Genomic DNA, 22,476 nt, shown 5'->3' with positions numbered 1-22,476 from the left:
GAGGCCAGTGGCCCAGGGCCAGACATTCCTGCATTTACTGTGGGCTCCCAAAGCCCCCTCCCCCTCAGGGGCAGAATGTGCCCGACAGATCAGGATATACCAGTCGGGTGGGGGCTGGAGACACCAGATCCTCTTGCTCCCCAGGTGCCTCTGCTCAGAGACACAGGCCTTGCCCAAGAGGCCTTCACAACAGGAGCCCTACAAGATGACAGCTTCCCTGGCATCAAGGGACACTGTGTGGGGTGGAGTGGGGAGGAAGAGACATCTCAAAACAGGACCTTCCTCAGTCTCTCTCAGCAGGGGGGTTGAAATTAAATAATCCCATTCCAACCTGGCAGCTACTCCCTTAAACCAATCAATAAACTAATTATTCATGGATCAGCCATTTAGTTTATAAACTGGATTTAATCCACAGACAGAATCCAGGGTGGAGCGTCTTTTACTCATCTCAGCAGAGAGATACCAAGACCCTGGTGCATTCACAGAACAAGGTGAGTTAGGCAATTCCCCTCCTCGCAAAGAGGAGCGTTTGTCCCACATGCAATGACCAGACACTGGAGACGCCAGCATGGGGGTGAATCCCCTTCTGTACTTAAGACAGTGGTTGGTCATGATCTTGTCAATTTCTGACGAGGATTCGCTGCCTCTCTAATTTAATCCAACTACCTACAGCCCTGGCCAACCCACACAGCGATTTTAAGACCAGAAGGGGCTATTGGAGTATCTATGCAAGCTTCCTGTCTAACCAGGCCAGAGACTGCCACTCACTTACCCCCGTATTCAGCCCAGTGAATGCACAATTTTATCCGAGGGCTCTGCTACATGAGGTAGGTTAAAGATGGTGTTCCTCAGGTGTTAGTTTAAACCAGTTTAGTTAAAGAGTGTTCCCATGGGCCTTCACCAGGTGATTTGTTTCAGTCGCTTGGGACTGTGTAACCAGGCAGTTGTTTATGTGTGACTTTTTAAAGTCATCTCATATCAGCATAACCCCTAGTGCAGCTGCAGTTTTAAATTCACTGATGCTGGTCTGGCTTATTCCCTCTCCCCTGTGCAGCTGTTGTGTAGACATACCCACATGCATCACTGCCAACCCTCGTAGAGCATCTGATTTAGATTTAGCTTAAGCCTGTTGCTTTGGTCTTTCCTTGGGACACGTCTGCTGGCGGGAGCTGTGGTCACACGAGGAGGGTCGGCCCCGGATGGCTCTCCCAAGCCCCTTTCCTAGCCATGGTTCCACACCCATCCGCCCGGGCTGGCTGCGAGGAGTTTAAAATTCACCCCTTGAATTAAAGCTCATGCACTTTTCTCCTGGAAAGAGCCCCAGGAGGGGCTAAACCAGAGCCACTTTGGGTGCAGCTTTACGCCTGGCTCAGAACTGCCAGGCCCATCCCCTCAGCCTTCACACCCTTAAACAGCCACAGGCAAAGCGCGCTTCCCCCCACATTGCATTAGTGAACCAGACACATTGGGCCTCCATTACAAACCCCATTGCCACCCCCAGGCCTCTCTGATGGGCAGAGTAGCAGCCCCAAGGCGACCTAGGAAACCCCCCCGGATATCATCAGTCAGCTGTCGGGAATCCTGAGCCATCCGTGGTACTCACCAGGGAGGGTAAAACATACAGGACCCCACTGCCAAAGGGGCTCGGAGCAGTGGGTGACCCTTAGAGCCCTTTCGCCCCACCTTAGGGCGCCACCCACCCACGGCCAGCTCCAGCCAGACGCGGGGCAGGGGGAGAAGCGAGGTGGGTCAAGCCGCCCCGGCTAACAAAGGCGCTGGCTCCCCGCCCCCCAAGCCCAGCGGAGAGATTTGCACCTGCTGGGCGATTAAGATTCACACCCGGCTACATCAAAACAAACCTCCCCCGCAGCTCCGCTCCAGCCGGGAACCCGGCGGGGTGGGGATGGGGGGGGGGGGCAGAGAGAGAGCCCAGGACTGGCCTGGGGGGGGGGGCTCAGCTCAAGCCGGGGGGGGCCGCAGGGAAAGGGCCGCCTGGCTGTTACCTGCTGCGATCCGCGGGGAAACGCCTCTCGCCACCTGCTGCAGCCCCCGTCCAAACCCGGCTTTGTCTGGCCGCGGCGGCTGCTCCCGGCCCGGGCGTGCGGTGCCGAGTCGCGCCCCAGCCCCACTGGGTGAGGAGGGGACCAGGCGGGGAGGACACACGCCCCCCCCCCCCCCCCGCTGAATTAGCTCCTTAGCCAATGGCAGGGCAGGCTGGGGTTTAAAGCGATGATGTCACCCGCCCCCCCCCACCCCCAGGGGCTGGTCAATTATCTTCGCCAGCCGGCGGGTGCTGCCGCTTGGTGCCCCCGCGCCGGGCAGCTGGTTCCTGGATCGATGGGCCGGGGGGAGGGGAGCGGGCCTGTAACCCTTTCACTGCCAGGGCTTCCTGGGGGAGCAAGGGGCTCCCTGTCCTGTCCCCGCACCACAGTCGGTCTGCCTGTCTACACACACACACACACCTCTCTCTCTGTCTGCCTGTCTCTCCCCCCGCCCCCCCCCACACCTCTTGGTCTGCCTGTTTACCCCCCCCACACCTCTCTGCCTGTCTATCCCCCCGCTCCCCACACCTCTCTCTGTCTGCCTGTCTCTCACCCCGCCCCCCCCCACCTCTCGGTCTGCCTGTCTACCCCCCACACCTCTCTGCCTGTCTATCCCCCCCGCTCCCCACACCTCTCTCTGTCTGCCTGTCTATCCCCCGCTCTCCACACCTCTCTCTGTCTTGTCTGTCTACCCCCCCACCTCTCTCTGTCTGCCTGTCTACCCCACCCCACACCTCTCTCTGTCTGCCTGTCTATCCTCCCGCCCCCCCCACACCTCTCTCTGTCTGCCTGTCTATCCCCCCCCCACACACACCTCTCTGTCTGCCTGTCTATCCCCCCACCTCTCTCTGTCTGCCTGTCTACCCCACCCCACACCTTTCTCTGTCTGCCTGTCTCTCCCCCCGCCCCCCCCACACCTCTCTCTGTCTGCCTGTCTCTCACCCCGCCCCCCCCACACCTCTCTCGGTCTGCCTGTCTACCCCCCCCACACCTCTCTGCCTGTCTATCCCCCCGCTCCCCACACCTCTCTCTGTCTGCCTGTCTATCCCCACCACACACACCTCTCTGCCTGTCTATCCCCCACTCTCCACACCTCTCTCTGTCTTGTCTGTCTATCCCCCCACCTCTCTCTGTCTGCCTATCTACCCCACCCCACACCTCTCTCTGTCTGCCTGTCTATCCCCCCCACACACACACCTCTCTCTGTCTGCCTGTCTATCCCCCACACACACACACCTCTCTCTGTCTGCCTGTCTATCCCCCCCCCACACCTCTCTGTCTGCCTGTCTATCCCCCCCCACATACCTCTCTGTCTGTCTATCCCCACAAGCTACTTTGTCTAGTCACCCCTGCGCACAAATCGGTCCATCTCTCTATCCCCCTGCACCTCTGTCTGTCTGCTGTAGCCGGGTTGGTTTGGTTAGCAGAAGAGCTCTGTGTGGCTGGAAAGCTGGGCTCTCTCCCCAGCAGAAGTTGGTCCAACAAAAGACATTCCCTCCCCCACCTTGTCTCTTTTCACAGAGTGATCGCTCTGCCTCTGACCTCTCAGGCCTCCACCTCAAGAGAAACCTGCACCACTTCAGAAGAGGAGCTTGGGAGTGTCCATTCATAACTCTGCCTTTATGGCTTATCACAACAAACTGTAACCCACGGACGCCCCCTTTTTGTCTTATGACTGCAGAGGGGTTAATGGGCCACGCTGCCTTGAACGGTCTCTTTAACAGACGTTCTTGTTAAACCCTGGATTTGTGCTGGAAATGGCCCACCTTGATTATCATACACATTGTAAGGAGAGTGATCATTTTAGATAAGCTATTACCAGCAGGAGAGTGGGGTGGGGGGAGAGAAAACCTTTTGAAGTGATAAACCTTTTGAAGTGATTCCATTTTTTCATGGTCTGTGTGTATAAAACATCCTCACTGCATTTTCCACTTTATGCATCCGATGAAGTGAGCTGTAGCTCACGAAAGCTCATGCTCAAATAAATTGGTTAATCTCTAAGGTGCCCCAAGTACTCCTGTTCTTTTTGCGGATACAGACTAACACGGCTGCTACTCTGAAACCTCTCTTACAACAGGGGTAGTAAATGATTTTTTTGTCAAGGTCCAGATTCCAGAGAAACATTTTTCACACCACAATAATGATAAATAAAAAGATTTGAGGGTCTGTTCAGAAGCATCTGGCAGTCCGGATTTGGCCTGCAGTATTAACTACCCCTCCTTCCAGTATGTGCTACCTACCTATGCTGAACGATCTGTCCCACCTTGCCTGTAGCTGTGACACTCAGAGGACCTTTCCCAGACCCGAAGAAGAGCTCTGTGCAGCTTGTCTGTTTCACCAGCAGAAGTTGGTCCCATAAAAGATATTCCCTTCCCCACCTTGTTTCTCATCTCCTGGGATCAACACGGCTACAGCACCACGGCAAGCATCTCTCTATCCAACCCCACACTCACCCATCTGTCTGTCCATCATGCATTCTCTCTCTAACGCTTTGGTGTCAGAGGAAGTGGGAAATCCAGGATCGCCTGGTAGATCCTGTAACATTCAATATTGCCCCATATCGTCCAGTATGTTTATGACTGTGCTGCAAACCCGTGCCTTGTGGACGGGTCTCTCCTTGCTCCCCAGCCTCCAGGGGAATTTGGAGAGACAGCCTGCCCCTCTCCCCCGCCCCACCCACCACCCATTATGTAGGGCTAGGGCTCTAGAAAGGGAACCAGCCCGTTGCTGTCCTGGTAAGGGCTCAGCCCCATGGCACCCTGCCAGCTGGGCCCTGCGGTGGGGCCAGCAGGATGGAAGTGCAATCTCCCTGGGGGCTGCAAACAAGGTGAAACAGGAGTGGGCAGGTCTGCGTAGGGAGGAGGGTAGTGAAGCACTGGAATGGGTTCCCTAGGGAGGTGGTGGAATCTCCTTCCTGAGAGGTTTTTAAGGCCCAGCTTGACAAAGCCTTGGCTGGGATGATTTAGTTAAGGTTGGTCCTGCTTCGAGCAGGGGGTTGGATTAGATGACCTCCTGAGGTCCCTTCCAACCCTGATATTCTATGATTCTATGAAATCAGGGGAAATAAACTGGGTGAACCCTGGGCCCTGAAGTGCCTGGGGTGCTGAGGGGATGCTTCTGGGGGCAGGATCCTATGGTAGGACTTGCCTCCCCTTCCCCAGAACAGGGCCTGGGCTGCTAGGGCTGGCTTTGCCGCCTCTTGCTCAAGCAGTCCCCAGCTACACTCCTTATTGCTGAACAGCCCCAGTTGTGTCGGAATGGAACAGCTGGCCTGCCCACGAGGTTGTCCCCCCCCCAGTGGTTGCTCTGTGCAACTGCAGCAGGAGGTAGGCGTGGCCCCTCCATTTCAAGCAGTAGGGGGCTGCTTATAGGTCACAGGCTCGAGCCTCACCCTGGACATGGGAGACCGCAGGCAGAAGTATTATTGGATGTACCCCGGGACGCACCCCCCGCCCCCAGCCAGGCTTCTCTGCTGCGCACGCTGTTCTGGAGGCTGCTCCTTCAATCAGCTGCCTTTGCTTCTCCAGCTCTGACGGGGCACCCCCCAAGGAGCTGAGGGATGGGCAGAGCTGTGTGCCAGAGGAGCCCAGGGCTGGGCCAGCAGGGGGCTGGAGGCTGGGACTGAGGGGCACCGGCAGAGCTGAATGAGGGCTTGGTGCTGACTTTTGGTTTTGCCGGTGGGTGCCCTCCCGAGGCCCCACCCCGACTCTGCCCACTCCCGAGACGCCGCCCCCGCTCCACCCCTTCCCACCCGCTCATTCCCTCCGCCCCCTCCTCCGAGCACCTCTGCCAGTTTTGGAGGGAGGCTATTCACATTGGGGAAAAAGGGTGGGTGAGGTGATATCTTTTATTGGACCAGCTTCTGCTGGCGAGAGAGACAAGATGTTGAGCGTTCACAGAGCCCTTCTTCAGGAAGAAGAACTCTGTGAAAGCTCCTAAGCTTCTCTCTCTCTCTTACCAGCAAAAGTCGCTATTTTCAGGATTCATTTTAGCGTAATGGCATCATCACACCAAGGAAGGAGCACGGCCAGCACAATGAGATGAATATAGCCACGGGTGCATGCCAGACAGTCACAGGACAAGCACACTGGGATCCACACAGCAGGATAGTAGTGTCCGTCTAGCTCTCAGTTTAGTGGGGCTACACTCAGGGACTGAGTCCAAGGGGTCAGCTAAACACCAGAGCACCTGCACGGGGCTGTACTAACCGCAGGCCCTACACTGGCCCAATAGGAGGAGTTGCACGTCTGGGCACTAATTCCCAGTCCCAGTGCAAGGCAATGTGGGATCCAGGCACCAGGTCTTTAGTGCCAGAATTTATACTCCCAGGAGAGAGGGAATTATAGAAGTTACCGGGGGCAAAGCCCTCTGTGATCATCCTGGCTCAGTCAATCTCCCTGCCAATGCAGGGCTGATCCTTACTGCATGTTTTGTCCAGTCTCCTTTTAAAAGTCCCAAAGCCTTGGAGTTTCTAGCTGTGACGCTCTATAACAGGGGTTCCCAAATTGAGGGGGTCAGGACCCCGCAGGGGGTCGCGAGGTTATTACATGGGGGGGTTGCAATCTGACAACCTCCACCCCAAAGCCCGCTTTGCCTCCAGCATTTATAATGGTGTTAAATATATTAAAAGTGTTTTTAATTTATATGGGGGGGGGGTCGCACTCAGAGGCTTGCTATGTGAAAGGGGGTCACCTGTATAAAAGTTTGAGATCCACTGCTCTATACCTTGGGGGAGTGGCGTGCTGTGCTCTCTAGGCCCCATATTCATTGTTTGTATATATTCTTTATATTTCATATCAAGCAGGCCATGTAAGGTATCATGGAAAAGGTTATGATTTGCTGAAACCCACTGTTCTGTCGAAATATGTGTATCATTAAAGTGCATAAAGTTGTGAAATTGTGCTGTATGGTGTTAATGAAATATGCTGCAAATCTGGGAGTAGCCCAGAAGGCATCTCCCCAGAAACAACAAGGCACTTGACCGAATGGCTGGGTGGATGCTACACAACCATCACCAGCCATTGTGCAGCCAAGTGAATGACAATTAGCAATTCAATGAGAATTACTCAACCCTGGGACTCAGCAGTGCCCGCGCCCACCAACATGATGCTTGGACTTATGTTTGCCAGAGCACATGGACTAAACATATAAAACAGGAGACAGTTTCTTCCAGCCCAGGTTGTACCGTAGGGGTCACACACTAGCCCTTCCCTTGGGAGACTGTTTCATCCACACCCCAAGGCAGAGATTGCACTGCTAGGAAGGTTTCCCCGGACAGATTGAGTTTCCCTTTCTCCCGCCCCATATCCCTTCCCCACTGCCTCTTCCCTTTCATCCCCCACCCTCGTAAGAGGCAGTCACCCGGATGCCAGGGCAGGGGACCAAATGCACTGCATGGACATGGCCACTGTCTCCGAGAGGCAGGCATCTCAGCCTGGGCAGGGAGGGCAAGCAAGGGGGCACCGCACCCCGCAGGAGCCCAGGAGACGCCCCCCCGCCCCCATGCCCGTCCCTGTCCAGCTGCCCGGCGGAGGCTGGTACTCTCAGTCTCTCTGGGCTGCAGGGGTCCGGGGCATGTTATTGGAGACGCCTCTGACTGAGCCCCCTGCCAAATGCAGAGAGCTGGGTGGCAGCCGGTGGCCCCCCCCCCCCATCACCACGCAGACGGCCACCCCGCCCGCAGCCAGGTGCCGGCTCTCAGCACTGCCCTCCCCGCCTCACCCTCTCTGTCCCCACAGATGCCTCAAGGCAGAACAGTCCAGATTTGCCTCCCTGGGGTCCAGCGGGGGGAGTGTGGGGTGTATGTGTATGTGGGGGGGGGGGGGTGTTGGAATTCAGAATCATTGGGCCCCTCACACAGGTTTGTAAAGCGACAGCACCACCTGCTGTCAGCTCCGGCAACACACACGGGTGCACACGCCCGCTGCAGGCCTGCTCGGCCAGTCGCACGTGCACGCACCCATGCATGTGCAAAGCCACACACTGCAGCAGGCCTGCCGTGGGAGCTGGCCCTCCCTGCACTGGTAGCTCAAGGTGTAATGTGACTGTGGGCCCCCAAGTACACGTCAGGGCTCTAGCTGGAGGTCTGGGGTGCTGTCAATGCTGCTGACATTGGCCTTACCGAGGGGGGGTGGGGCTGCTTCGCTACTCAGCTGCTCCCAGATGGTTTTGCAGTGTGACACGCACACGCCCCCACCCCTGGCATCTCCGGGCCCTGGTACAGTTGTTCTCAATGCCGGGGGCGGGGGAAATGCCCTGGAGTCTTGGGGAGCTGCTGCTGGCTGAGCCCTTTGGGAACCCCAGCCCCACACAATGGGCATCTCTAAAAACAGCCACAACTCAAGCAACCACCAGCTCATCCGCCCCCTGCACCCGTGTGTTTGAACCCGTTCGGACGAAATGTCCGGCTTCTCCCCTAGCAGGCAGCGGCTGCAGCAGCCCCAGAGCTGTCAACCCACCGGCGGGGCCGCGAGGGTTGTGACTCCTGCCCCAGTGGCTGGTCTGCACAAGTGGGTAAGAGCCTGCTACTACTGCCGGCTAGTGGAGCTCCTCCTTCGGCTCCTTGGGCGGGGCCTGGGCTTCGGCCCTGAGGTTTGCGGGTTCAGTGGGGGTGCGCCTCATCATTGCAGGAGCAAAGCGGGGGAGCTGTAGTTCAAAAAGGTCCTGTCGCCTCCACAAGCAAAGGCTGGGCTGTGGGATACTTCCCTCCTAACAGAATACCACCCCCTGGGAATGACCTAGGCCAAGCCATGGGGCACCTCCCCTCCCTCACCCAGGCCTAAACTGGGCCATGGCCCCCCTCAGGAGCTGAACCTAGGATCTCTGGCTCTTAACACGTGAGCCTCTGGGGCCTGAGCTAAGAGCCAGGTTTGCAGGCCGGGGCTGAATCAGGCCCATCAGGCCCACCACCACTAGAGGGGGAGGGTCTAATCCAACCCCCAACCACCCTCACTCAGGCCCAATCTGAGAAGGACCCTAGTCTCAACAGGTCCTTATACCACGTCCATCACCGTGGCATTGGGGTGCCCCCCAGCCGTGCATCAGGCATCTGTCCTGCCTGCTCCATTCTCCGTCTGGGTGGGTGAGGAATGACACGTTCATCGTCTCTCACTGCTGATGCATCCCCCTTGCGGGGGAGCGTTCCTACTCCAGGGGCTGCTCAGCAAACAGCATGGGGGCCGCTGCCCTAAGCCAGGTCTATTTTAGGAACGTATGCCCATATAGCATTGTCGGGGGGGGGACGGGGGACGTTTCTAGACCAGCAAATGCCCTAGTGTAGACACAGCTGTGCGAGAGTGGTTGTGCGTTGCCTGTAGAGCCTGTTTTCCTCACTGAGGGGGTATTAGCACCTCGCCAGTGAGCCCCTCCTAGTGTAGACGGGGCTTAGAACTCGTTAGTTAAAACCTGTGCTGGCCCATACCTGGACTCTAGTCCTTTAACCTGCTTAAATATACAGACACAAGCATCTCCAGTAGACAGACAGAGCCTGAAGCAGTATTATATTGATTTAACTACGATCCCTTTGGAAACTGGGGTACAACCCCCCCCCCCCCAGTATGGGCCCAGTTGTACCAGCAGGGTTGCCTACCCTCCAGGATTGTCCTGGAGTCTCCAGGAATTAAAGATTAATCTTTAATTAAAGATTATGACATGTGATGAAACCCCCAGGAATTTGTCCAACCACAGTTGGCAACCCTAGGCACCTGTATAGCTTAGCCCGTTATTTGGGCTAGTGCAATCCCGTGGCTGTGTAAACAGGAAGTATTGATCCATAGCAAGGACATTCAATTCCTCTGTTTGGCACCGGTGTGACCGCTGCTGGAATAACATGGCCAGTTCTGGTTGCTAAAGTTTGCGAAGGCTGGCTGCGGGGCCATGGGGGAGGATTCAGAGATGACCCAGCAGAACGACTAGAGCAGTGGTCTCCAAACTTTTAAGGGTCACACCCCTCCTTATCCCTGTACATACCCCCCATGCCAGGCTCAGGCCAGGAGCACGGCTGCAGCTGGGGGAACATGGATGGGGGAAGGGGGCCAGGACTAGGGATGGGAAAGGAGGAGCAGCAGCAGCACCCAGGCACAGCTCCGCTCTCAGTCCCAGGCAGGGAAGGGAGCCAGGGCCAGGGGCCGAGGCTGGGGGCAGGAGCAGGGTTGCAGCCAGGCTGTAGTGGGGGCCAGCAGTTGGGCCCTTGGCCAATGCAGAGCCATACGTGGGGATGGGACAGGGCTGGGTGGTGCTCCCTCCCCACCCTCATGGGGGCTGACCAAGGCCCTCCACACCCCTCCAGGAGGATGCCCCCCAGTTTGGGGACTTCTGGACTGAAGGATTAGCAAACCTGCCTTCTAGTGATAGACTCCAGAAGCTCAATCTATTTAATTTAACAAGGAGGCGGTTGAAGGGGTGACTAGATTGCCATTTGTTAGTACCTACAGGGGAAAGAGAAATTTGCTGATGGGCTCTTCAGTGCAGCAGACAAACATCTAACGAAATCCAAAGGCTGGAAGTTAAAGCTAGACAAAATTCACACCAAAAATAAAGAACCATTTTTGGTATCAGTGAGGGTCATTCACCCTTGGAACAGCTCACCCAGGGCTAGAGCAGATTTTTCCTCACTGGAAATCTTTAAATCAAGATTAAATGGTTTTTAGGAGAGACATGCTGCAGCTCAACCCCAGCTTTTGCACTTCAATGGGCATTAATTCAGGGCCATCCTACGGCCTGTGTTAAGCAGGTGGTCAGACCATGTGACCACTGTGGTCCGCTCTGGCCTTGGAATCTATGAGCACACCTTCATCCTGCTCAAACTGCATCCTTACTCAGAGGAAGCAGAGTGGCCTAGTGGGTACAGTGCTGGCCTGGCACTGCCCACCGTGTTGGGTGACCTCAGAAAAGTCACTTCCCCCCACTCTGTTTCCTCAGTTTCCCCATCCATACAATGGGGATGGCACTGAGCTCCTTTGTAAAGCACTCAGATCTACCCCAGAAAGGGCTAGGAAAGATTATAACTGAATGAGCAGCCTCGGTATAACCCCCTCCCCCCGATATACAAAAACCCCTGTTCAGCCCTGGCCGGTGCTAGATTTAAACCTACATAAAAAAAAAAAAGAGTATCCAGGCAGAGTTACACCCGTTGGATTAAACCTGTATAACCTACCCCCAAATGTGCATGCTCCTATTTCAATGTGAAAGCTGCATCACCCAGGGAGCACCCGCACTGGGGACAGAACTCTATGGGGACTGTGACCTTTGTGGGGCAAGGAGTGTCATTCTGGTCTGTGTTCGTACAGCACCTAGCCCCCTGGGGGCCTGGTCCATGGCAGGGCTCCTAGGCACTGCTGTAATACACCAAATAACATACAGCACCTAGCACCCTGGCCCACAGCTGAGATCCTAGGCACTGCTGTAAGACACCTGATACTGTACAGCACCTAGCCCCCTGGGGGCCTGGCCCACAGCTAAGATCCTAGGCATAACTACAACTCAAAGAGTTAAAGCAGGTCTACGCTACTGACTTCTGCTGGCATCACTCAGGGGTGCGGTGAGGACAGAGCATTGCTGGCATGAGCTCCTAGCATAGACTCACTTTGCCTGCAGAGCTGCCCTGTTACCAGGATAGGTTGCTCTGGTCAAGGGTGGGGCAGGGGGAGGCTTCACTGTAGCAGCACCGTGCACAGCCCTGCTGCAGCCAGACTGGGAGCCCTTTTGCCAGTATAGCAACCCCTAACTTACCTTGCACTTTCCAGCAGTAGCTCTTGAAGCACTTTACAAAGGAGTTTGGGATCATTATCCCCATTGCACTGATGGGAAAACTGAGGCATGGAGCAGGGACGTGACTTGCCCAAGGTCACCCAGCAAGCCAATGGCTGAGCTGGGACCAGCACCTAGCCTGGTGATCCACTCACTAGACCTCACTGCCAGCCATATCCACACGACTAGTGCTTTGGTGATATAGCAGTAGGGGGAAAGGGCTGCTAGTATGAACGTGATCTAATCAGTCCAGCTTGTTGCTTAGACCAAGCCTAAGGGCCCTGATCCTTCGGGCAAGCTGCAGCCCAGAAGCACCTGCTCTTCTTTCTGCCCCGGGGTGCAGACACTCACTGGGGAAAAAAACCAAGCAAACCTCCAAACTAGCCACAGCTGAGTTTTCTATAAAATAAACTTTGTTTTATTGTGTAAATTAAAAAAAACAAATAAACCCCCCAAGCCCTAGACTCCATTAGTTATATCCAAAAATAAAAAAATAAGCAGCTTTTATTGTGATAAATACATATCACCTCTCCCCATAAACCGGGCTCCGTCCACCTTAGACACAGAGAAACAGCCAGGCTGGCAGGTAGCCACTGACCTGGACATAGAACAGAGACCCCGTAGCCCCACCCCCAGGCTACCAAGCGCCATTAACTCTTTAGTAGCTGCTTAACCTCACAAGACAAGGGGAGGCTGCCTCTGATGAGATGCCCCCAACCAGGGCAAAAGCAGGGAATCTAGAAGCAGGAGTGGCTACTCTGACTGCGGTGTAGCACTTATGAGCCCCTGCCCATGGATAAGGGCCGAGAGGGCGACAACGCTGCTCAGGGTGGGTTACAGGGAGGCTTGGAAGGATTCGATTTCTAGGGATAAATGTCAGCAAACATGAATTACACCAGTCACACAAACCCACAAAAAATAGCTTTGGTACAAGTCAGTTATCAGTGACGACCGGCCACAGCTGAAACGCGCTGCTTGAGAACTCCTGAGTTTGATTTAAGGCAGTTTCCTGTGTAGAGTTTGACATAGGGTGTTGGCCATTTGTGTTTTAAAGCTTGTTCACCGTTAACTTTTCGAATCTCAACATCTACTGTAATTAGCATCTGACCCCCCCCTTGTCTGATCCCCCTCCATAATTTCCCACAACTGTAAACGTCTTTTTTTAAAAAACCAAACAAGCATTATCTATTGAAATTAAAATCAAATGCTGCCAAGCTTAGTTAGATGCACTGAAGGGGGAATCCTGAATAAACTCCTCTGGATCAGGAGATAATGGCAGGATGATGGGGGAGGGTATTTATGAGAGAAACAGAGCTGCCCTCCCCTCATATGCCATTCCTGTTCTAAGCCAAACTAAGCAGAGAACAGACAGCTGGGCTGGTGGGGTGGTTCAGAAGAGCCCCATAAACTTTAAAGGGTTTGGTGGATCCAGATCTGACATTTGCAGCTAGTTATCCAGCCAGCAACTGGAGCAGAATACCAGCTTCTAAACTCCCTTCCAGTTTTTTGTTTGTTTTTTGAGTGGGGGGAAGAAAAGAGAAACACATTCTGATGGAGATACGAGTTTGCAGAGGGTCTGGGGATACCCCTTCCCCCACAAAGCAATTATACCCGCCAGCAAGAGAGAGAAAGGACTTTCAATCATGGTGACAGTCACTATAAATTGCCCCCTCCATCCCCCCCATGGAGGGGGAGAGAGAAAGCAGGCATCGTTAATTAACAAGGAGGGGAAGACAGCAAGAAGGGGTGACAGATGAGATGGGCTTCCTTATGAAGCCAACAGCCATCGCTCCAAGCCGAGTTTGAAGCTGGGTGTGTGCTAAAGAAAAACAAAACAATTTCCCCTAAACAATTCTCCCCCTCCCCCCCAGCAAGTGCAACATTGCTGTGCCTGTGAGTACAAAACAGCCCAGCAGGGGGCGATAGAACAGGCATGAAACTCTTTAGACACCCTCCTCTGCATCCTTCCCATGGGACCACCAACCCCTTGGCTCCTGGCATCCAGGGTATAATTAAAAGTGCTTAATGAGGCTGGGGGGAGGAAGAAGAACCCTTTGGATTATTAGAGGGTGGGGCAGCTGTATATTGCCCCCCATGTGGTTCAAATGACACCTACTCTCTTCCACCAGGGATGGAGAGGGTGTCCATTGGGGGCTCACCACCAGGGGGCAATGAGTGTGCACAAGGCAGAGGCAGACAGTGTGTTGGGGGGAAGATGTGGTGAGATACTCCCACCCCCAGGAGGAAGTGGGGGTGCACAGCAGGGTTCCATGGGGTAGGTAAGGGAAGTGGGGCACATGAAGGGGCACAGGTGGAAAGAGACACTATGGGATAGGAAATGGGGGGGGTCACGAGTGGAAATACAGGATAGAAAGGGGCTGCCATGTGGGTCAATAGCTCCCTAGGCCTGCCCTCCACCCATCAACTTAGAGACCCCCCAATCTAGGGCTGAGATCCAAGTCCTTAAAGTGTCCTTTGAGCAGGGGGCATCCCTCCCGCCACGCCATCGCCAGGACCTCGCCCGTTCTGGGTTGCCAGCACAGCTCACTCCAGGAACTTGTGTGTGTCTTCATCTAGCCGGTGCTGGGGATGCATGGCAGGCTCGTTGAGGGGCTGGCAGTGAGCCGGCCCGCACTGGCACGAGTGGATCACCATGACGCTGTGCGTGAAGGAGGCCCCATCGGGGCAGTGGAAGGGCACAGCCAGGGTGCGGGTGCGCAGGGGCACACAGCAGCGCCCGTCCAGGCACGAGCCGCAGTAGCTGGGCTGGTACTTGCGGAGACTCTTGCAGCCGGCATAGACATAATGCACCGGCTCTTGCGCCTTCTGGGTCCGGAGACACTTCCTGCCCTTCTGCGGGGTGGGAGGGAAACACCCCAGTTAGATGCAGCTGGAGGGGGAAGGGAGAATGTGGCGGGAGTAGGAGCTGCCTGCATGTCAGACAGCTATAAGGGCCCCAATATCTACAGCTGCAGTGTGGCATGAGTTTGCCAGGTCTCAGCCAAGAGGGGGATGGGGGACTCAGTTGGATGCACCCAGAGTGGAATGAGTATGCTAGGCCTCAGCTGTGTCTGGGGAGGGGATATGAGGAGGGACTCCTAGGAATGGGTGCACTGGGGCTCAGCGCAGTTTGCCTGTGGCAGGACAGACACTCCCAGCACTGGCTGGGATCCAACCCATCACTCAAAGGCTGGGCTAAGTCTCCAGCTCCCTAGCGGGGAAGCCTGGACTTCAATGGAGCCATTTATACCAGCAGAGGGTCTAGACCCTCATGACCCTGACCTGCATCCCCAACCCCCAGAAGCCAGCCCAGTGTGACCCTGCATCAGCCCCTTAGCTCTACACCAGACCCGCCCCTGCCTTTAGTGCTGTGTTGGGCCCTGGATACAGTCTCCATGTGGAGATGGGGCTTTAGCAACCCTTTTGATCTCCAGTTGACAAATGGAGAAACTGAGGGGGGAAGGATCTTCCCCAGCTGTTCAATATCTTCATAAATGATCTGGAGGATGGTGTGGATTGCACTCAGCAAAATTTGCGGATGATACTAAACTAGGAGGAGTGGTAGATACACTGGAGGGCAGGGATAGGATACAGAGGGACCTAGACAAATTGGAGGATTGGGCCAAAAGAAATCTGATGAGGTTCAATAAGGATAAGTGCAGGGTCCTGCACTTAGGACAGAGGAATCCAATGCACCGCTACAGATTAGGGACTGAATGGCTAGGCAGCAGATCTGAGGAAAAGGACCTAGGGGTTACAGTGGACGAGAAGCTGGATATGAGTCAACAGTGTTCCGTTGCTGCCAAGAAGGCCAATGGCATTTTGGGATATACAAGTAGGGGCATTGCCAGCAGACTGAGGGACGTGATTGTTCCCCTCTATTTGAGATTGAGGAGGCCTCATCTGGAGTAGTGTGTTCAGTTTTGGGACCCACACTACAAGAAGGATGTGGAAAAATTGGAGAGAGTCCAGCAAAGGGCAACAAAAATGATTGAGGATGGATCTAGACTGTTCTCAGTGGTAGAAGAGGACAGGACAAGGAGTAATGGTCTCAAGTTGCAGTGGGGGAGGTTTAGGTTGGATATTAGGAAAAACTTTCACTAGGAGGGTGGTGAAACACTGGAATGCGTTACCTAGGAAGGTGGTAGAATCTCCTTCCTTAGAAGTTTAAGGTCAGGCTTGACAAAGCCCTGGCTGGGATGATTTAATTGGGGATTGGTCCTGCTTTGAGCAGGGGGTTGGACTAGGTGACCTTCTGAGGTCCCTTCCAACCCTGATATTCTATGATTCAAGGCCACAGTGAGCCAGTGGCAGCACCAGGGAGAGAACTCAAGAGTCCTCCCCTACCAGCTCTGCTCTAACCACTAGATGCCACTCCCCTGGAGCAGGAGATACCCCCCCCCCCAAGAGTCCTGATTCCTAGCCCCTCCTGAAACACCCCCACCCCCCTGGAGTCCTTTGCTAGGATAGCAAGCTCCTTGTTCCAACACCACTTCTAGAGGCTGTCCCCACCTCCCTTGGCAAGGTCAAGGACCTCCCAGCCTATCCCCCCCACTGCCCCACAGGTAGGGATCCCAGCCCCACCTTCAGCTTGGTGAAATCAGGCTGGCTGCAGGGTCGGATCTGACACAGCCGCGTCTCCTTGGCCAGCTTGCACTGGGGATTGTTGTTGGTGACCCGGGTGGAGGCACCCAGGCCACACGTCTTGGAGCAGGGAGACCAGTCCGTAGTCTGGGTTAGGCATTTCCTCAGCACCGAATGGGCCTTGAACAGAGGTGCCCAGGCTGGAGAAGGAGAGAGGGAGCCCAGTTAATACACAGGCTCACCAGCAGGGGGTGCTTGCCATCAAGCCAGGACCTGGGAATTTCAGGTTGCCCTTCAGTCACACGCTCCCGCAGCAAAGCCAGGCCTAGAAGCTTGGCATGAGCTGCAAGGTATATAGGGCAACCGACTAAAGCTGCCGTCTCTGTCCTGCCCCATTCCCAACTCTGGAGCTGGTCCTAGAAGGGGAGAATGGAAGTGCAACCTGCTCATGACCCCTTCACAGCAGACCCTAAGTCCTGCACTGCCCCAGGGACTCTGCCTGCCCAGCACCCCTGGATTTGGGGGCTGGTTACGCAGCTTCCTCTGCTGCCCTCTTGAACTTGCAGAGGGGAATTCAGCTGATGGCCAGTTGGGCCGCCTCTTGAGGGGTGGCCAAGCCAGGATTTGCAACCGGGGGTGCAACAGGTCACTGGTGGGGCACCCAGCAGCAGCTCCTGCCCACGGGGCTGGGTTCAGCTCCCTGTGTTGCAGCCTGGCACATGGGGTCACAGTGCCATGCAGGTTTGGCCCCGCTGGCCCTTGGGGATGATGGTGGGGTGTCACCTGACCCTGTGCACCACATCACACCACCAGGAGCAGGGAGCCAGGCCCAGCCCCAGGGACAGGCACTGTTGCTGCCAGGCAAGCGCACTCTCCGGCCCCATGGGAAAATGGGGGGCAGGTGCCCCCTCCTGTCAATTGCATAATCCACTTGAAAAGGCACCACACTTATCCCTAGAGGCTGCCATGCCCTGCTCCCCACACCCTCCTACTAACTTTGCCACTGCTTCCCAGCAGCGGTGAACCGAGCCCTTTGGGTGCCATTGACCACAGCACCTGCCATTCCTGGGCACTCAAACAGCCAATGTGGATTTCCAACTCTTGGGGCAGGGACTAGCCTCCAGCCTTATGTTCCTACTGCAGCCAGCAGGGTCCCAGTCTAAATGAAGTATGCACGGAAGCATGCACCCAGCCTATGCAATGTGGGGAAACTGGAGGCAAAGATACCTTCCAGTCCAGCCACAGATGTGCATTTAGAGCTGCCTAGAGGCTGCTCTAATTTACGCTCTGCCCCTCTGTGGTCCCTGGGGAGCAGAGACTAGCCGCAGCACAACAGGCTCTGGCTGTGCCCTGATCCATTCCCTAGTGTGAGAGCAGAGCCCTTCTACCAGTTGAGGAAGTTCCCTGCTGGTGGGGGGAGGGAGGAGAGATTTTCTCCCAGAACAGACAATCAGGCTAAATGACAGGAGGAGTTGGAGCATTAGCCTGGGGAGGTGGGTGAAGCACCATTCCTAGTCACCCTACCAGGACGGGTACATCAGACTTGAGCTTGTTGCTAGCTGGTGATAGCACCCTACAAATCAGGGGTTATCCCACAACACCCACCACTTCTTGTCCAGCCCTGGCATCTCATCCTGGGCTCCTTGGTGGGTGGGCACCCCCTCCCCAGCCCTTTATCTGGTGCCCACCCCTCATGCACTCACCTGGCAGGTTCTTCCAGTGCCCATCCTTGCCCACGTAGACAAGCTCGTTGCTGTTGGTCTCCCTGCCCTCAAAGGAGACCTCCCCAAACCTCTTAGCCCCCTTGCCGCACACAAGCTTCTTGCAGCACTGGCCAGGCACCTTGAGCAGCTGTGGGTCAGGGCAGCTGAGGGAGGCCAGGGGCATCTCCAGGGGGCACAGGGGCAGGCAGCCGACAGCACCGTCAATGCAGCTGCACTGGTGCTTGCAGCTGGGCTGGAAGTTCTCACCGTTCTGGTAGATCCGCCCGTTGTACTGGCATGTCCGGCCTTCCTGTTTGGCTGGGGACACAGCAGGGCCCCCAAGAGGCTCCTTAGTCAGCTGCCCAAGAGGGGCACCCACTCCCTAGTGGATCCCTCCACCTCTTTCATGTCAAGATAGCCAAATGTCCTAGGAACCCACTGCTGGTCTGCCCAGCTCCTAACTCCCCCACCCCTCCAAAGCCACATGCTGGCTTGGCATTGTGGCCCCAGAGCAACAAGGGTCTCCGGGTACTTTGCTGCTCAGAAGCATTGCATTGTGGGAGAGGGGCAGAACCACGGCAGTGGCCAGACAACTTGCAGCATCAGTTGCTCCACATGGACTGGGGGTCAGCAGCACCCTGGTGCAGCTATAGCATGGTGCTTGGGCATCCATGCCCTTACCTCCTGGCACAGGCCTATGCCCAGCTGGGGATTGTTGTGCAGGCATCAGATTTGATTAGAGACTTGGGGCATCTTGCACTGGGGACTAGAGAGGACTTGGGGGGGGTCAAGCCTGTTAAGGGGGGGCACAGCATGGTTCAGGATTGGACCATTCCCATCAGAGGTCCAGGGCTGGAGCCCCCTCCTGTGGCAGGGGTCCTTTAAGCGTGGTGACTAGGGTGCCCCCCAAAATAAGGAAGGAACCTCACCTCTAAGGGAATTCACAGCCCATCGCCAGAGCATTCCAGGCCCTGGAGAGGCCAATGGGAGCTGCTGATGCTGAGTGACCTTGCAGGATGAAGGACGTGGATGGATCTTGGGGGGGAGGGAGGGTGTGTGGGGCAGGGGAGTACAGGTGCTTCATCCTTAGACCACACCATTGGGCCAGACCCAAGTGTTGGAGCAGGGACTGAGGCTGCTGCTCCCCTTAAGGGCCCAGGAGCAAGAGATTTTAGAGAGGAGCCCCAGCTTTAAATAGCTCCGGAAAACAGGATGTGGGCCGGGATCACAAGGGCCAGGAATGGATCGTGTTGCAACAGCAGGGGAAAAGAAAAAAAAAAAAAAAAAGAGACCCTCATGCTGGATTCAGGCTCCCTTGCCCGCCAGGACCAGGGGAAAAATTACCTCCCCCACCCCCACAGGAGAAAAGGGTGAGGGGGGCAGATTTCCAAGGATGGAGGGGCAAATGTACAATCCCTGCAGGAATGTGGCTGGCTCTGGATCCCTGGCCCGGCTTTTCACTCTCCTGGACACATTCCTGAGCCCTGAGCTCACAGGCTCCAGATTTCCCACCACCCCCCCTCTGGACCTGGACCTGGGCCTGAGCCCATCCACACTCGGGCAGGGGGGCACAGGTCAGCGACGCTCTCCCACCCCAAGCCAGCAGGGGGGACGCCTTGCTCTTCGGTCTCCCCATGCTTGAACAGGCTGCTGAATGAACTTCTCTTTCTGGGCTCTGTGCCATGCCCCCTGCCCTGCCCTCCAGATGTACATGGGGGTTGAATCCAAGAGAAGCACACGTGTGTCCCCACTCCTAAGCCAGCCATCCCCCATCCTCTGTCACACCAGGGTATTATTGACACACACGTGATCAAGGGAGACAGTCTCCCCAAGGCAGTCAGCTCCAGCATGGCAGGGGAGATGGGTTTTCAAGACACCCTGAGCCGGATTGCCTTCTCAGCCAGTGAGAGCTCAAAGGGAGACCCCGTCCCCCCATTTACACCATCCTGGACTCCTGTGGGGCAGGCACTCACCCATCCCACTGCCCCATGGGGCTGGCATGAACCCCCCCCCCCCCTGCTTGGAATAGAGCCTGGGAAGTTGGTGCTGGGGCGGGTGGGGTGTGTGTCAGTCAATCATAGGGGTTGGTGGAGCATCAGTGACAGGCCCCCTCCACTGTCCTGGGCTCCTCTCCCCACCTGCCCTGTGCAGTGCATCAGCTGGGCATGGTTACTGAAGGACCTACAGTACCACCACTTTGCTCTTTGACAGGGAGGCTCCAGGAGACACCCTAGGCCCTGTCATTACCCCTGGGATGGGAATTCCACCAGTTCAGACAGGTGGACACCTCCTCCATGCCAATTTGGTACCCAATTAACACCTTTCCTAGGCGAGGACAGGGGCTAGATCTGTTGGACTGTGGGGGAGGAGGGGAAAAGAGTTCATTGTCCCCTACATTAAAAAAAGATCCTCTTATTTAGCTCAAGAACCAGAGGGACGGGGGTGTTGCCAGCAGGGTCTGTATGTGGGGGTTCATCTCACTCTTTTAGGGTGGGGGGATTGTCACAAGCAGAGTTTATATTGGGGTGGGGGTATTTGCCCCCCATCCTCCCTGATGATCTGGAATCAGGGTACCCCCCCCAGAGATGTAGACAGAAAGTAAATGAGGATGTGCCCCCCACCCCACACACCCTGTGCCAGTCCCAGCAGCCTGCTTACCCCGACAGATGCCCTTGCTGGCCAACGGGTCCGCTCCAAAGTTGCATTCGAGCCCCCTGTGGGGGTCACACAGCCAGTGTTTGCTGCAGTCGTCGTTCAGCTGCCTGGCACAGATTTTGCAGCACCCGCAGCCATCAAGCACCATGCTGACCCCAGGAGCACAATGGGGTGGGCTGGGGGGGCAAAGACACTGCAGAGGGCAACGACACGCCACCTACAGGCAAAGAAAGCCCTTGGATGAGGGATAATATTTTGGCAAGACCTAGAAAAAAAGGAGTCCCAGCTGGTTTTGAATAGACGCCATGTTAGAGGTGGGGAAGAGGGACAGAACAACAACATTTTTGTAGGTCCTACAAAAAGGTTTTGGAGGTTTTAAATAGACAAGCCCTGCTGAGTCCAAACATTCCCCTCCCCCCAAAAAGCTGGGCAAGCACTTCAAAGAGGGACTATTTTGGGATGGATGAGCGAGGCCTCTTTTTATGGGAGGTGGCACTAAAATAGTTTCCTAGGTGCAGCTGCATTTCTCAGAGGATCTGCATTTCCCCCCCTCCCCCCCCACTAAACCTCAACAATAAAAATCCAGCCAGGATCAAAGTCACCACCATCGAGACAGAGACGAGATAAGGGATTTAGGGAAGTAATTTAGAAGAAAAAAAAACGAACACCTCAGGATCAAATTCTGCTCTCAGGCTAGCACAGATCCCACTGGAGTGACTCCTGATCTTGTTTACACTAGTTTAAATCTAGAGCAGCAGCACAGGAAGTGACTCCAGGTTTACACCAAAGCAAGTGAGCTCAGGAGGCCGGATCTTCAGCTAACCTAAACCAGTGTCACGCCCACTGATGGAGAGGAGCATCGAGCAGAAAAATCCCCAGATTCAGGAACCTAAAGTTAAGCACCTCAAAGAAAAAACACGTCAGTAGCCAGGTTTGCAGAACACCCAGCGCTGCGTGAAGTCCAGGCGAGGAAAGGCCAGATCAGGTCTCAACAGGACCCAGCTCCTTAGCTGGGATCCCTCAGAAGTTGCCCCCTATGGAAACCGGCTCCCTAGACAGCGGCGCAGACTTTGGACGCCCCCAAAACGAGCCCCTCGGCCGGTGAGAGTCAGCCTCGAGTCAACGGGAGCGACGGACTTACACCAGCTGAGGATCCGCCCGCCCACCCCCAGGAGGAGCCGGAAGATCCCCCCCCTCACCAGCGCAAGGCACAGCAGGAAAACAAAGCTGAGCAGAGACGCTTGTTCCATCGCGGACTTCAACGGGCCAGAGGAAAGGACGCCCCGAGGGCTCAGCGGCTCCGGCAGCCTGAGCTCCGCTGCCGCCGCTCAGCAAACCGCGCCGAGCACATGCATCACCCAGCCACCCCGAACAGCATCTACGCCGGCCCCTTTCGGCTCCCTATTTATAGTGCCACCGCCAGCGCCCCGCCCACCGGCCTTGGCCGGCCAATAGCAAGGGTGGCGGCCTTCCAGACATTCCAAGGGGGAAGGGGCGGGGCCTGCGGCGGTGGGAGGGGCCGCGTGAATGGAGTCATTCATAAGAGGAGAGGCGCTGCAAGGCTGCAGGGCCGCGCGTGGGCCGCGGCGCGTTCCAGCTGGGCGCAGCGCCTGGCCTCGCCCCCTTTGCGCCGCAGACCTGCCCGGGCGAGGGGCAGCGCCGGCCGCAGCCGTCCCTGCAATGCACGAAAGCCACCTCCACGCCGCGGGCGGCCGGCAGACGGGGCGAAAGGAAATAAACAGCGC

General features: G+C 56.0%; 2 protein-coding genes across 2 annotated transcripts in view; both read right to left on the bottom strand.

The window, feature by feature from the left end:
- The window catches only part of LOC140900853 (uncharacterized), a 40,218-nt gene extending 38,076 nt beyond the window's left edge, over positions 1–2,142 (bottom strand). Inside the window, exon 1 of the mRNA XM_073318756.2 lies at positions 2,004–2,142. The gene's annotated coding sequence lies outside the window, so the exon portion shown is untranslated. The remainder of the gene's footprint in view (positions 1–2,003) is intronic.
- Positions 2,143–12,275: 10,133 nt separating this feature from the next.
- Positions 12,276–22,091, bottom strand: LOC140900642 (CCN family member 1). The gene is made up of 5 exons (XM_073318202.2): positions 21,931–22,091; positions 20,735–20,948; positions 18,077–18,394; positions 16,374–16,573; positions 12,276–14,642 (listed from the first exon to the last, which is right to left on the bottom strand). The coding sequence occupies exons 1-5, from the start codon at positions 21,979–21,981 to the stop codon at positions 14,334–14,336; spliced, it is 1,092 nt and encodes a 363-aa protein (XP_073174303.1). The 5' UTR covers positions 21,982–22,091; the 3' UTR covers positions 12,276–14,333.
- Positions 22,092–22,476: the final 385 nt, after the last annotated feature.

This window comes from Lepidochelys kempii, chromosome 20, assembly GCF_965140285.1.
Source record: "Lepidochelys kempii isolate rLepKem1 chromosome 20, rLepKem1.hap1, whole genome shotgun sequence".
Lineage (NCBI taxonomy): Eukaryota > Metazoa > Chordata > Testudines > Cheloniidae > Lepidochelys > Lepidochelys kempii.
Note: the sequence above shows the minus strand (reverse complement) of the source record. Positions and strands in the feature narration are given on the sequence as shown.

What these genes read in the sequence shown, in the direction of transcription:
- LOC140900642 (XM_073318202.2), bottom strand. Translation starts at nt 21,981, where the DNA reads ATGGAACAAGCGTCTCTGCTCAGCTTTGTTTTCCTGCTGTGCCTTGCG. An exon ending in GCACTGGAAGAACCTGCCAG is followed by an intron (nt 16,574 to 18,076) that starts GTGAGTGCATGA and finishes CTCCTTCTCCAG; the next exon opens with CCTGGGCACCTCTGTTCAAG. An exon ending in CTGATTTCACCAAGCTGAAG is followed by an intron (nt 14,643 to 16,373) that starts GTGGGGCTGGGA and finishes CCCACCCCGCAG; the next exon opens with AAGGGCAGGAAGTGTCTCCG.